This window comes from Zerene cesonia, chromosome 18 (genome assembly GCF_012273895.1).
Source record: "Zerene cesonia ecotype Mississippi chromosome 18, Zerene_cesonia_1.1, whole genome shotgun sequence".
NCBI classification, from domain to species: domain Eukaryota; kingdom Metazoa; phylum Arthropoda; class Insecta; order Lepidoptera; family Pieridae; genus Zerene; species Zerene cesonia.
Window position 1 is genome coordinate 9,574,248 of NC_052119.1, and position 14,505 is coordinate 9,588,752.

A 14,505-nucleotide genomic window follows, 5' to 3' on the forward strand; every position below is an offset into this window, starting at 1 on the left:
TAGCCATTATTCAACTAGGACACATGAAGCTTTGCATTCTGCCTTCAAATTACAATGTTCATCAAATCCGTATTTGATGGAACCAAGCATGACTATTGTATTGGAATTTAACTTGTGTCTCATATCACTGCATAAAGTGAATATAATTAAAAATCATAAATGAAAATAAAGTTATTACTGAAGATACTAAACGTACAAATATTCCAGTAGTTAAAAATTTACAACAATTTATAATGTGAGAGAAAGAAGTTTAGATATTGATGGTGAATTTTTTTTAATCTATTTCTGTCATGCTTATCTAAACATAATATAGGAATAAAAAAACATACAATTTTGATAGGTTCACTCATGATAGTTTATTGTAATTCTTAAACATTAAAATAGGAGTACGATACAATATCTACATAAATTATTTAACATTATTTCATCGGTTAACTACAAATTACTCTACAAACAATAATTAGTCATGTTCCCTTGTTTATTATCATTCTTTGAGTAACAAGTCATTTTGATGTTTCGCTATTATAAAATGGTATCAATCAATCGCAATATCACAGCGTAAAATACTCATATTCGTGTCATCTGATAAAATAGAAAATATAGTTTAAGATGTTTGAATACACTAAACAGTGAAAGGTTTTGTCAATTTTTAAGTTACTTTAAATATAAATATTCTATGAATTACAATAAAATTGGTTGTTTTAGTAGTTGGTATAAAGAACTCGTCCATATAAAATCTTTTATTAAGGGGTTAATTAATTATTTATAATATGATCACTTGGAATATCACAGCGCAAAATAATAATCATAATGCACATATTGAAACACCGTTCAATAATTTTAGGCGGCGCACTGTCCCTGTTATAACATTTTGTAAACTTTTCATAAATAACATTAAAATTACTGTCTGGAAACTAATATTTCATACGTCATCACTAAATATTGCACGTTATTCTCTTAATCTCGTTAAAACTGTGAGGTGGCGGTCTCAGATTTTTGTTTGCCGATGTTCTCAGCCTCATTGATGGTGTCCGGGAGACGCATGTTGAGCGTCTCTGGCGTGGTCATCATCAGCGCCGCAGCCATTAGCGCCGTAGACCCGAACAGCACTGAAGGCAGCCAGTCGATGTAGATTGCCTGAAGTTTGTTAGGACAAATGATTAAGTTTAACTTAAAAAGTTAATTGAATGCCCATATGAATTACTAGCTGTAGGCCGCGACTTCACTCGTATGATGCCTGGGAAATAAGTAGTCTATAGGATAATCAAAACTATAATAAAAAATAACAAATCAGAAATTCACTGTCGTATATGATATGTACCTTTTTATAGTAGGGTAATCTTGCATAGACACCCGAAGGAGCCGTGGGTTATGTCGGATTCCTTCCTACTAAAATACCACTGTGTTCCTGCTAGCCGCTTTAGTGAAGGGGCCACGGCAGCTAGTTAGTATTCTTTGCGACCCATACCAATTTAATTAAAATCTACCTACATAATTTTGAATGTCATGTCATGTCACTCTAGAAAGCAAAATCTCCCAAGAATTTTCCTATTCTCTAGTAAGTCTCATCAAAAAATGTATGTAGAAGCATATGAGAAGATATAAAGGAAACTATAAGCAACGTACAAGCAAGGGCATCTGAGGAGCGACAATGGACCCCACTCTGCCGACCATCGAGCAGAAGCCAAGCAGCGAGTGGCGCGCATGCGTCGGGAACAGCTCCGACGTGTACATGTAGATGCCGTTGAACGCTTGCGTGATGGCTATCTTGCCAACCAGGTACAGGAGGGTCACCAGCCACGACATGTCTGTTGGATTATTACTGATATTTAATAGGTAGTTTTAATTTTAATATGTAATGGAAGTGAAAAAATGTAGTACATTAATAGTAGTGTTATGTATAAAACATCTTAAAATTAAGTTTACTTTTAATGCCAAGAATGTCGTTTATTAAAGTAAATTACAAAGAAATAAGTATTATATAATTTAAAAGTGTTTGATATAAAATCAGTTTCATGTTTACCTTTAGGAACAAAAGCGATCGCGATGCAGGACACTCCACAAACCATGAAAGCAATCAACAGAGTGCGCTTCCTTCCAATCCGGTCCAGCACCAGCGCATTGGTGACCACCGCAATCACCTCAACGCTGACCACCAACATGAAGTTGGTGTACTTGTCTCCCGCCAGAGAAACAGAGTTTATCGCCAACCCGTAGAACACAAACGTACAAGTTATCCACCACCAAGAACAGATGGCCAATCGTGACATTATTATCGGGGATTTCAGCACCTGCATCCAGAGCCCTTGCTCCTTTGGCTGTTTCTCTTCTACCGTCTTCACTTTTTCATCGACGGTCGTCAACTGACGCATCATTTCATCCGATAACGTCACCTTGTTCATTTTAGCAGCTTTCATTATTATTTTTAATGCCTCTTCTTTCTTTCCTTTAGAGAGAAGCCAGCGAATGCTCTCTGGTAAGAAGTATATGTAGGATATAAAGAGGAGAGACGGCGGGTAAGCCACAAGAATGAAAGTACGCCAGTATTGGAACGTTTTTGCAAGGAGTGCGAAGCATAAGCCGCCTATGACTAACACGATACCCAGGAACGCAGTTGTCAACACTCGCTTGTCTTGGCCCAAGAGTTCGATAGCTAGAAGAGAAAGATTATTTGTTTAGAAATTTTCTAAATTTCTATTTATATAAGTAAAAAAAAAAATGATTTTTCATATAATTTTTTTACTACATACTTGAGTGAATTCCATTCACACGTAAAACCACAAAATATGACGTTATTTCTATCTTCAATTAATTTATCGGTTGTAACAAAACTGCGCAATAATCTCACATATAAGAAAAAGACACATACTCAAAATATAAGCAGCGGGGAAGGCGCTAGCTCCCGCAACAGTCTCCAGGAACTCCACGATGACGTACATTTCGTAGGAGATGGAGAAAGCTTTGAGGGAGCCGATGGCACCCACCAGCGTACAGCTCAGCACCAACGCCTTTTTGCGGCCCCATCTGTAATAAGTATGCAATTTTAGTTACTGAATATTCGATACCATTATTTCAATGATGCAGATTTTGCAACAATTTTGCACGATGAAGAATCGCACGATATAATAAAAAAATGTAATATTTATATATCAGTTTAAATAAATTTTTAGGAGGACTACATCTAAAGATTATTTAAAAAATGTGTTAGTTAGGAGAAATTTATTATTATTTTTTATTAAGAAATTATGACAAGAAATCGAATTTTAAACGAAGTCTAATTTTTAAATAAATGTTTGCATTTAAAAAAAAGTTAACATAATATAGGAATAAAAAAATTATATATATGATATGATAAATAAATAAATGTGCTAAAGATGTAGCGGAGGAGTAAGCCATAAACAAAAACAAATGAATAAACGTCAAAGAAAAAAAAACAGCTGTCAAATAGGGTTTTACATGAACATATTCTTAAATATTTACAAAACAAATTATCGATCCCAAACAAGCATCGCTGTTTTGTACAACAAGACTCCAACCAGTTAAAACCAAAATACCTGTCAGATATATAGCCTAGCAAGGGTACGGAGACCAGCATGCCGATGTTGTGGATGGTGCCCACCAGCGTTCGCTTCCATTCCTGACACGCCAAATTGAACTGTAAAATGAAAGACATGAACTTATTATTTTATATTAGTATAATATATGACTACCCGGACGGAGCCGGGGCGTGCAGCTAGTATGTTTTATAGATTCACAATATTCCTTTTCAAAATACTTAGATGGAACTCTGGCTATTTACATATTTAAGTGAAAAATAGTACTGGAATAACTTAATTAATCCAGCGAATACTGCTAGATAACTAAATTATATCGTATTTTATAGTTATTATGACAAACGCATCCTAAATGAACCCACTTTTTCCCATGCAATTACTATTTAATGTGAGATCAATTCCGAGACGCAAAAAGACCTATTAAGTGTCCGAGATAGGATAATTATTGTCAATTGTTTAATCTATCGAATTCAACTTTATCAGATAAGTACTTTGTGTTAAAATACTCACGATTTAGAAATAAAAAACCCACATATATCTTTTGGTGTAACTTTGACAATGTTAATTTAATTTTACAGACAACTAAATAGTTTTGCGGAATCTGTATGAGTGACTAGTTCAACTATATTTCTCGTAGAAGCGCTTTGAATTGCCATCACATCTTCTAATTTTTACAACTGTTTCGAAAAGCAGTTTCCGAAAAGAGCCTGCTTTTCGAAACGGCAAGAAACGCTATAGACGCCATTTTAAAATCATAATGATTTTACAAAAAACTCATATTCAAATAAATAATAATGATACCTGAAAACTGTGTGGTCCTATAAGTCCTATAAGCGACAATATTCCATTTCCAACACAACTTCCTTAAATATTTTTGCCAGCATGATAAACAACAATCAGGAATTTATTGCTATCGCGAACCCAACAATGCGAGAGAAACGATGCAGATACCTCGTTTATTACATTAGACGTTCTAATACAATCATTGTTGTTGGAAGTGATCTCATGCTCGGCAGAGCACGATAATGCTACCATATACTTTATAATATCATCACATTTGAAATAACAATACACGCTCTTCGGCCGACTAAATCAGCGTAAATTATACATAACTTATACTTTTAATTTAATTGCAATTTTGAGTACAAGTCTAAATCAAACTGCATTTACTTCGATTAGCTCCACTTGTTTTTACATATTCTTTAAAATAAACATATAACAACTACTTAGCCGGTGGTAAAATAATAATCGAACATTGTAAACTCTGTCTAAGCTGAAAACAAAAGAGACCTCATGGCGAATATGCAAATAAGAGTTTAAATTTATACAGAATTTCACAAAAAAGATTAAATTTATAACATAAGGTCAAACATTCAATCTATTATCTACTAAATATAGCATTAAATGTTTGTCCAGATGTTTTAAATTATTTAATTTTTTGCAAAAAAAATATGCAAATTTGGACATTATTTTTTTTGTTTTGCGTAACACTTCATATTGATTCATTGAGTGTTTTGTGAGATCAGAAGTAAATGTAAAATGTGAATAAGTTTCAATTAAAGGTACAAAAGAGTAAAGAGAATTAATTGCTTAATAAAGTATATCTAATATATAAACTTTATGAATTAATATATGAAAAATATTACAAATAAATATCACGAAATATGTTATAAATAATCTATTTTATTCCAGACCGTAATTACTCGAAGAGCACACACGACATCTATCCATCTAATATATTTTGTTTCCAATTGCCATAACAGGATAAAGTAAAACAGGTTTGCTTAATCTTGATGGCTTGTTATCCTGGATAATCTTAGAAGGTCAATTCGAACTTAATTCAATAAAATGATATTAAGCAAAGTATGTTGCGTCACAACAGCTGCTAATCTTCCTCAACTTATAAGGAGGTCATTGAATCTTTTACACTAAATCTTAATAACCTTTTAGATCATTTTATTGAGAAGTATTACCTATAAAAATTTATTTAAGTGTTAAAGAATTGCTTTCATAAATTCTATATTTTTAAGATACTTGGTTAAGGGGGCGTCCATAAATTACGTGAGGTGTTTAAGGGGTGGAGGGGGTCAAGCAAAATCTTTCCAAATTTCGCTTGGGGGAGAGGGGGGTTTTAATAAACATTATGATTAAAAAAATCCTGAAAAATGTCTCACGTAATTTATGGACGCCCCCTAATACAGTGTATTGAGATCGACCTATATTTATAATCGTACTATTTGTATAATCAATCATCAATAATTATAATGAGATCAAGGAAAGTGAATATCACGTGAATACTAAAGGTTTTCATACAATGTGGTTGAGGTTTCCTTACCAGGCTTTTTTTATCTTTACATACTTTGGTTAGCTCAGAAACATTGTCTGTGCAAGTGATCACAAACATTTGTTTTCTGCTTACCCCCATACGAGAACGTCAAAACAGAATTCACGAAAAAAGGTGATTAACATTCTAGAATTATGTAAATTAAACCCATAAAAAATATACACAATTTGAAAAAAGTTACATAATGTGTAGATAGATACAACTCGCTTATGTCGCAAATCTTAAATGCTATTTTATAGATACTTTGCCGAGGTCAACCTGATCATTAACAGCTTGCATTTTCATTTGGATAGCGATTTAAAGATTGACATAGACTTTCAAATGTTATTACTCTTATCACATTAGTTTTAGAAATAAATAGTTTTAGGGCACATACACATCTATTCGTTATCTAGTCTGTCAATCAAATTTCCTTTACATTTGTATGTACTTCACTCAGCATCACATTTGGTAAATGCTTATAGTGCATTTTTACGCTGGCCCTTCATTAATTTGGGTAGTGCCCAAATAATAGCATCATAACGCATTATATGGTTCATTGGTTCCGTACGCACAAAAAGAGGCCTTACCAAATTACCTTGATCTCATTTAATACTAGTATATCAAATAAACAACAAAAACTTCTCTCAATACCAATTCTTTAATCTTTTCGATCGATGCAAATAGTCGAGCAAAGATTTGTTCATTTATATGCTTCTCATCAGTAGTATTATTAGTGGTCAATTAGTAATAAACTCAATTGTTATGTCCTTACATAACTATAGGATGTGGATTTCCCTGTAACAGACTTATGTCAAGGTAAAGCTACCATGTGATATTATCAGAGTAGAATTAACATAATTATTATATCATTTCAGTTTATTTCTTTCGGATCAGTTAGAAATGCTGCAGTGTTTATGTCTGTTAGTATCCTTCATACTTTGATAACGTCTAGCAGGAACAAAACTACTTTGTACCATGTGTTTAATAGTCTTAGATAATCCTGTTATTCCGCCAGGGCCACCAATATCAATTAAGACTAGCCAACTGCACAAGCAATATAATATAGTTCATACATAACATGGTAAACAAACAGCACAAAATTCTTATTCTAAACTCCCTGTTCAAACACTCTCATAATCAAACGTCACGAAATACCAACACACCGTAGCAAGAAACGCAAATGGTCAAGATCAAAAGGGACAAAACGGTAAGTTTGAGAAAAGATATGTGAACTAACCTCAGCAACAATAGTATCCTTAGAGGCATACAGCCAATGCTCACATGGCCGCAGTTCCTCAGAGAAAGTGTCGCAGGAGTCGATGGGAATGCGAGCGGAGCATCGGCGTTCCTGGGTACCCTCCGGTAACGCTAGCTCCAGCCACGGTGGGGAGTAGTCCGTGCTGTTCGTTAGCTCGCATTCTGGGATCACGCATCTGGAATAAGTTTTGATTCATAAAGTTAAAACCCGGAAATTGTAGGCAAATAAATCCAGATATGTGATGCACACCATCAGCACATTATACCAAAGTTAGTAAACGCTTATTATTAACTGTATTAATTATTGGCTTAATTATTTTGAAATCTGTGTCTTCCTAGGACCTAGGCAGTCTTCCATTATAAATTGTTTTCGATACTGGTCAAAACCGAATGCTTTTTGCGGCGGGTTTCATCGCCTCCCTGATAGCTTATTTGAATTCGTAATTTTAACTGACAGAAAAACTAAACAGAACATGTCAAAAAGCTGTAAAACCGACCCATTTTCTTCACTCACCACGAATTGAAATGAAATTTATTTATTTGTCGGAATCATGATTACAACATTTTGAGGATTTAAGTTACAAGGATACACAAAAAACACTAATTCACATAATGGTTTAAAAAACATTAAAACTCACACCTCAACCAACGTTTATGTGTTGTAATCTATCTAGTTAGCTTGTAATCTAGTCCCAGTCAAATATTAAGTAAGGTAAATAAATATTAGCAATAATGTTTGCAGTTCTATGAAGATGGAAATACCTGTCATCACAATATAACGTTTTTTCTTAGTCTTCATCATTACTCGTATATCCATGATGTTTGTAAATTATGTCGTTAGTCAAACGGGTTTGTTTACAAAAAATGGAGACGATTAAGTATAGGCCATAAGGAAAAACAAAAAAAATTATAACAAGCATATTTGAATTTTAATGTTTAACATTTTTAATCCTGTTTCATTTAGAGTTTCAAGAGGTCGTTAGTGAAGTTTATTTTACTTCTTCTCTCACGTAGAAATTAGTCTTTATGATTCCCATTTAGATTATTCATGATTCAAACTAAAAAAACAACTTATAATTACAAGATAATTTCAGTTTAATTTCCCTCAAACATTAGTTGATGAATGGCAAAACAGCACAATTAAGTCTTAGAAGAGTAATATTCTACATCCAAATTGCAAAAGTAGACTGCCTTCATGTCTCTCTCTTCTTATTACTACTGAAATACTCAACGCATTGGAATGAAATTTGTTATTACGATAGATTAGGACCTGATAAAGGACTTAGAATAGTATTTATATCGGAAATCTCACGCAAACTGAAAATACGCAAGTTTGTCTTTGACTGCAGGGACGCAGCTGCGGCCTTATGCTATGTTGCCTCACATCATTATAATATGCCGATGCTTCGTTTAACCAAAATTATCCGTTTACGTTCTTGAAAAGGTTAGATTAAATATTTGATTTATTAAACGTATTTTAATGAACAAAACACTTATAATCCACGAAGCTGGAGCTAACAAAGCCAACAATGTTTACAATTTTTGTTGCAACAATACACCCAAGTCATAATTCCGAATTGTCTCACGAACCTCAGCGCTGTTATCACTCACGCTTCCGCCAATTATTGCGCGCGCGCTCGTTGACAATCGCGCCTCTTTCCATGTATATTAACTCATTATAACTATTTAATTGTCATCATCCCATTAAGGTAACTTAATGTAGGACCATAATCTATGACCACCTGTAATGTAAAGTCAAATCTATGACAGTTAAATACTTCAACTATCACGATTCATGAGATACAGCCCGGTGACCAACGGACGGAGAGACAGATAGACAGACGGACAGCGAAGGCTGGGTTACAATCGATCTTATATGGATTTAACGTTTGGGTACGGAACCCTAATGAATACAGCAATACAAATGCCACCGCGTTCACGGAATTACTCCATACTTCTTACAAAACTTATTAGACATTCAAGTCTCGAGCTATTAAGAAAATAATAAATTATTTATTTTGTACAAATAAATGCATTTCAAATGAATATAAAGAATCTCGCTTAACATGAATGAGAATCGCAGAAACTCGTAATAATATATTGGATATTTAAGGAAAGGAATGGAAAGGGAAAGGTGAGCAAAAGGAAACGTGCCGGTTCCCCTACTCACCGTACGAAACACAGTAGCATGCTACTGTTTCACACCGGTCTGCTGTAGAGGTGTGATACTTCGCCGGTGCGAGCTGGCCCAATTCGTGGCGAAGCGTGCCGAACTTCCACGTACTCATATATTTATTATATTCATTGTATGTATGTGTCGAACAAACTGCTCATTAGTAACGACCTTTAAATTAATTATATCTATTCGAAGTATCTGTTATTAAATATACATAATAATAAACAAATGACAGCCATTAATTTTGTTGCTACTTTTAATCGAAGCTTCTAGCATAGAAATAGGTTCTCAAAACGAATCCTTTTTTAGTGAAGCCACAGATAACATAACTCTATAGTGTGGGATTTCAACCGATTGACGTAAACTTTTGTGTTTGGTTTACCAAACTATGTTTAAGTATTGTTCAAATATATTTTTATGATCCAATAATTTGTCTGAGAACATCTGTGTCTAAAAATTAAAAACTTTTCAACGGATTTTAAACGCGATTTATTCATTATATTATTAACCCAACGTTTCGAACACTTTACAGCGAGCGTGGTCACGGGGAGACAGTCTCCCCGTGTTTTCGTCGTCTCGTCGTCGTGTCGTCAGTCGTTTTTAATTTCTAAATGTATAATACTCGCGTAAAACCAAACACAAGAAAATCTTAACATCTGTGTCGTTATTTATTTTAAAAGTTTTTATTATGTTTTATTCCTCTGGATAATTGTTACGGAATGAATAATTAAATTAACAAAGTAAAAACCAGTTTATCTTCGCATTTAACAGGCCGCGAACCCAGGCCCCCAAGTCTGCTAATTTAAGAATGCTTCAGTTGTTTCACAGATTTGGTACTTTCCTATTGATTCAATGGTGATTCCTTAAAACATAATCGAATCCGATGAAATCGCACCTAAACTACCGTGGAGAGCTTATGTCATAGGATATTTTCGTTGGTAACATCGAAATGACATTACAATTCAATGTTCGATACTACTTTGATTTAGCTTTTGCAGACTACGAATTTTGTTACAATGATAATTAATTTGATTATAATGGTGTGTCATTCTACTATAATAGCAGACAACACATGGGCAGTCAGTTGTAAACAGCTTTGCAAACGAAGATTTCTGTTTTTATTGAACAATATCTTTATCCAATGCAGTATGAGACTAACAGTAACTACTAACATCAAGTGACGAAACATCTCAAGCAGTTCATTCACGTCCCCATTCATTCAACCCACGCAGAGTATAGAAACGTTTCATAAGAGCGCAGTGCAGACGTTCAATGAACAGTTTCCTTTTGTTATCTCTGGCTGAGAGCAGTGTGATTCGGATTACAAAATGCACTTTCGACTCGCAAAATTTGTGTAACTGCTACTACTTTTTACAAATAGGGCAGTGGGAAAAAGACACCTATACGTATAACGCCATCTCTTTCCTTTACTGGATTTACTAAAGAGTACTTTAGCCACTTTTCGTTTAGCTTTTTGTTTCCATACAGGGTTCCGTACTAAATAATGGTCAGGCAAATTGACATCATTTTTTATTTTCAACGAACACCGCCAAAACATGAAGTAAAAGCCAAACTACGTTTGTATGGACTAAAAGTGGCTAGGGCGCTCTTCAGACGTCTTGATAGGCCACGGTCGCTTTTAGTCTTTTTGAATAATCTTCTGGATCACTCACTTGCATGCAAACATGTACAGTAAACGAATATTTACGCTTTGTACTTAAAAAAATAAAAGAGATACACAACTATGTATTCTGCAAGTTTTTGTATGAATGTTTTTTTTTCTAATTAATTAAAAATAAATGAATCTATATTGTTAGTTTTATTACTATTTTAATTATGTCTGCTACAAAAACTATTGAAAACATTTTTGAGGGAATCTGTTTGCACTATAATGTAGCCTGGAATACCACTTAATATAAATTGACTAGATTTGATTCATATACTTCTTCTTATAAGGAAAGCACAAGTCATGTCAACGAGTCATTTTGAATGTCACACATTGACAAATAAATATTCTTAATTCTCCTTACAATCAACATATATATACATATTCGAAACGTAATTTTAGAATGTTTCATACAAAATATTCGATACAGTGACGGATTTATAATGACCGAAGCTTAAGCCTCTGTGGTCACATTTGAATAGGTAAGTATACACGCATGCCTTATACGGCTGGAATGTAGCCTATGTGTTAATTCAGACTATAATCTATCTCTGTACCAAATTCCATACAGATCCCAAAAGAAGTTTTTGTGTGAGAGTAACAAACAATAATACGTTCACACAAACTGTCGCGTTCACAATATTATAGTAAGGCTTAAGTTATTTGTAATATTACCATTGTTGCGAAATATCTGTATTTAGTACTTGAAAAGTTAATATTATCAAAGAATCAATCACTTCCACTGTGTGATCTGATCCTTCTAATTACATATAAATATTCTATTTGAACTAAACAATTCTCTTTCTTTACATAAAATACCGGTTTTGTCTGTATACAATCATGTTGCGGCTGACCGTATTCATAACAACTTTCGAATTTACAATATCAATAGACATAAACTCTAAGAAATGGATAATTTTGCTCACTAATCAATTATTAATATAAGATGCCTGCGAGTGAAGAAACACAAAAATCGTTAAAAGGGCAGTTGTTACTAATGCCGCTATTAATTAAATTCCTTTTAAAAATGAATTTATGGATTTGGTTGATTGTGCGTGTTTATAATCAGAAGAAGTCATTCAGTATATATACAGACATTTAATACATAATAGAATAAAGAACTCGACTGGTAGAAGATCTCGAAATGCTTAACTTGCATAAAGCAACTAGACTCACTAGTACCGCAGACAACCTAATACTAGTACTATTACGCTCAAGAGTTGTCATAAGCAAATCTCTGCCTACGCGTGTTTAGGCAGAGTTTTTTAGTAGCTATGACTGTGCAATAAACTTTGAAGATTATTGCGACTAAATAAGGTGGACCGCTTCTACGCGCATCGGGCGAGATCGCGGACAAATGCCTGAATAAATAACAAAAAGACAACGCCGCTCGGATATTTTTGACAACCTTTTAATTATTTATTTTATTGGGAGTTCAATGACATCATTCGTTATAAAAGCAGTATGTATAATGCAAGAAGGGACCAACATTATGAAGAAATATTATATGTCAGTTAATAATCAGATAGGTTAATTAAATAATACATAAAAACGGTTATCATTACTCAAACGAAATGAAATTATGATTGTAATTAAAAAGCGAAAAACATACCTATATGATACATCAGCGGCAAGAAACACATAGTTGATTCCGTATAAGGCAGCCGAAAATGCCGCCAGAGCAATCAGAAAATAGTTCATGAGATGGTAAGGACGAAACTGCCCTAATTCCTGCAGCAAGCTGTCCGTGTCGACAGGCGACTTCGATTGCGACATTTTTAATTATTTACCGCCGCACCAAGTTAATTAATCACTGATAAATTAAATATTTTATAACACAATTTGTTTTTCAAAATGTATCACTATACAGTTTATATATTTATGAATAAAAGCACTCGAACTTATAATATATTTTTCGTCATTACTGCAAATTAAAAGTTCGCTGTATCGCGTATCTCGAAGGCTGTTCGATGCGTGCGCGCATATGCACAAGGCGAGTACCTTGCGCGCGCGACCAGCGAGAATTGGCGGATCTCTGGTAAGACCTTTTGCAAGTGTGAGTGACACCTAAAGGCTAAAGCAGGGCCTTCCCCAAAGGCGGTGCCGTCGGTGCAGCGTTTAGTAAACAACATTGTTATTTCGGGTATTTAATGTTACGAGCTTTTGCATATTACGAGTCAAAATGTATTTAAGGATTATTACTCAATTAGTAAGGATTCTCTTGACCTCATTACCTACTGATATAGATATATTTATCATTAACTTAATGGATAATGATGTGCCCATTCTATTTATCATATTTATATTAGGTCACTATAGGTATGTCTAATGTATTATTATTAACATTAGAGTATAATATATTTATATTTGCAAGAAAATCATTAGTTACAATTGTAGCAAACTTCAACGTAAAAAGTAAATGTATCATAATTTTAATCAAAACAATATTATATTTTGAACCCGTTATCTACTATTTTATAAAAAAAACATAATTTTCATACGTAAATATTAATTTACCTACTCACTGATTAACTAACTCAAGCACTACGTAGTGCAAGAAGTAAGAATATTCTTAGGCATCTAAATATGCAACTAAATAAATTCAACCATTTTAAAGTTATGTTAAAGTCCTAGGTAATTCTTCTTCACTACAAAAAATCGCTACCTCAACCAAAACAGTCGATTATATACAAACTTACAAACATACCAATGAAGTTGATAAAAACCTTGTAATAAAAATATTATTTTTACTTTAAACCTATAATAAACAATTCATAATGGAGGATTTCTTTTATTCGCTTAGTTTACCTTATACCACGTCTAATGCGATTATCTGCTATCAATTAAAAAAATATAAATTATATAATAAAATTGCTCGAATAGAAAATAGCTATTATTAAATTTGTTATTACGGTGCAGGTCTCACGTCACGGAGATTTTTACAAACACTTATAAATATTAAAATTATCTTAATCATGAAGTCATTGATCAAAACTTAAATTATTCTGACAAATTATAGAAACAAATTATATCTATCCCAATATATTATTACAAATATAATATGCCTGCAATGTACATTTGAATAAAGGGTTAAAATTTAACATTTACGATGTCTCAATAGATAAGTTCAGTATCTGAACCATTCCAGCTATGCAAAACAACACACAATTAACGTAAAAATGTCAGTCGACTTACAATAAAGTATCTAGCACGCGGATGTAATAAACGTGATGGTATCGTAAAACATAAATAATAATTATAATAAATCACCACGTCATTATTGTTGAATGTCCTATTTTTTCCAAAGTGTAGAAAAGGATTAAATAAGAATGAACGGCTTAAAAACGAGACAAACGGCTATCCCGTTCGAGATCCATCCCGAGGCGAGATATTTGGACTGAGTAGGAGATTCATACAGATATTCAGAAATGGATTCAGATAACGCTCTTGTTGTGGACTGTATGATGGTTATAGTTGATAAAAACAACTAGGGTCTTCGATTTCGTTTATTCTTGATGATTATAAG

The 14,505-nt window shown here is 33.4% G+C and overlaps 1 protein-coding gene across 4 annotated transcripts in view; it reads right to left on the reverse strand.

Moving 5' to 3' along the window:
- Positions 1–336: 336 nt before the first annotated feature.
- Positions 337–14,505, reverse strand: part of LOC119833973 (organic cation transporter protein-like) — a 24,099-nt gene continuing 9,930 nt past the window's right edge. For 3 of the 4 annotated variants that reach the window (XM_038358235.1, XM_038358233.1, XM_038358234.1), the window contains exons 2-7: positions 7,118–7,313; positions 3,555–3,655; positions 2,870–3,024; positions 2,024–2,653; positions 1,627–1,808; positions 337–1,137 (exon numbers count right to left, since the gene is read on the reverse strand). In XM_038358235.1, the coding sequence (XP_038214163.1) occupies positions 967–1,137; positions 1,627–1,808; positions 2,024–2,653; positions 2,870–3,024; positions 3,555–3,655; positions 7,118–7,313 (1,435 nt within the window). In that variant the 3' untranslated portion in view covers positions 337–966. Of the gene's footprint in view, positions 1,138–1,626; positions 1,809–2,023; positions 2,654–2,869; positions 3,025–3,554; positions 3,656–7,117; positions 7,314–12,591; positions 13,003–14,505 lie in introns of those variants that run through there. The other variant, XM_038358232.1, reaches the window with a different exon arrangement.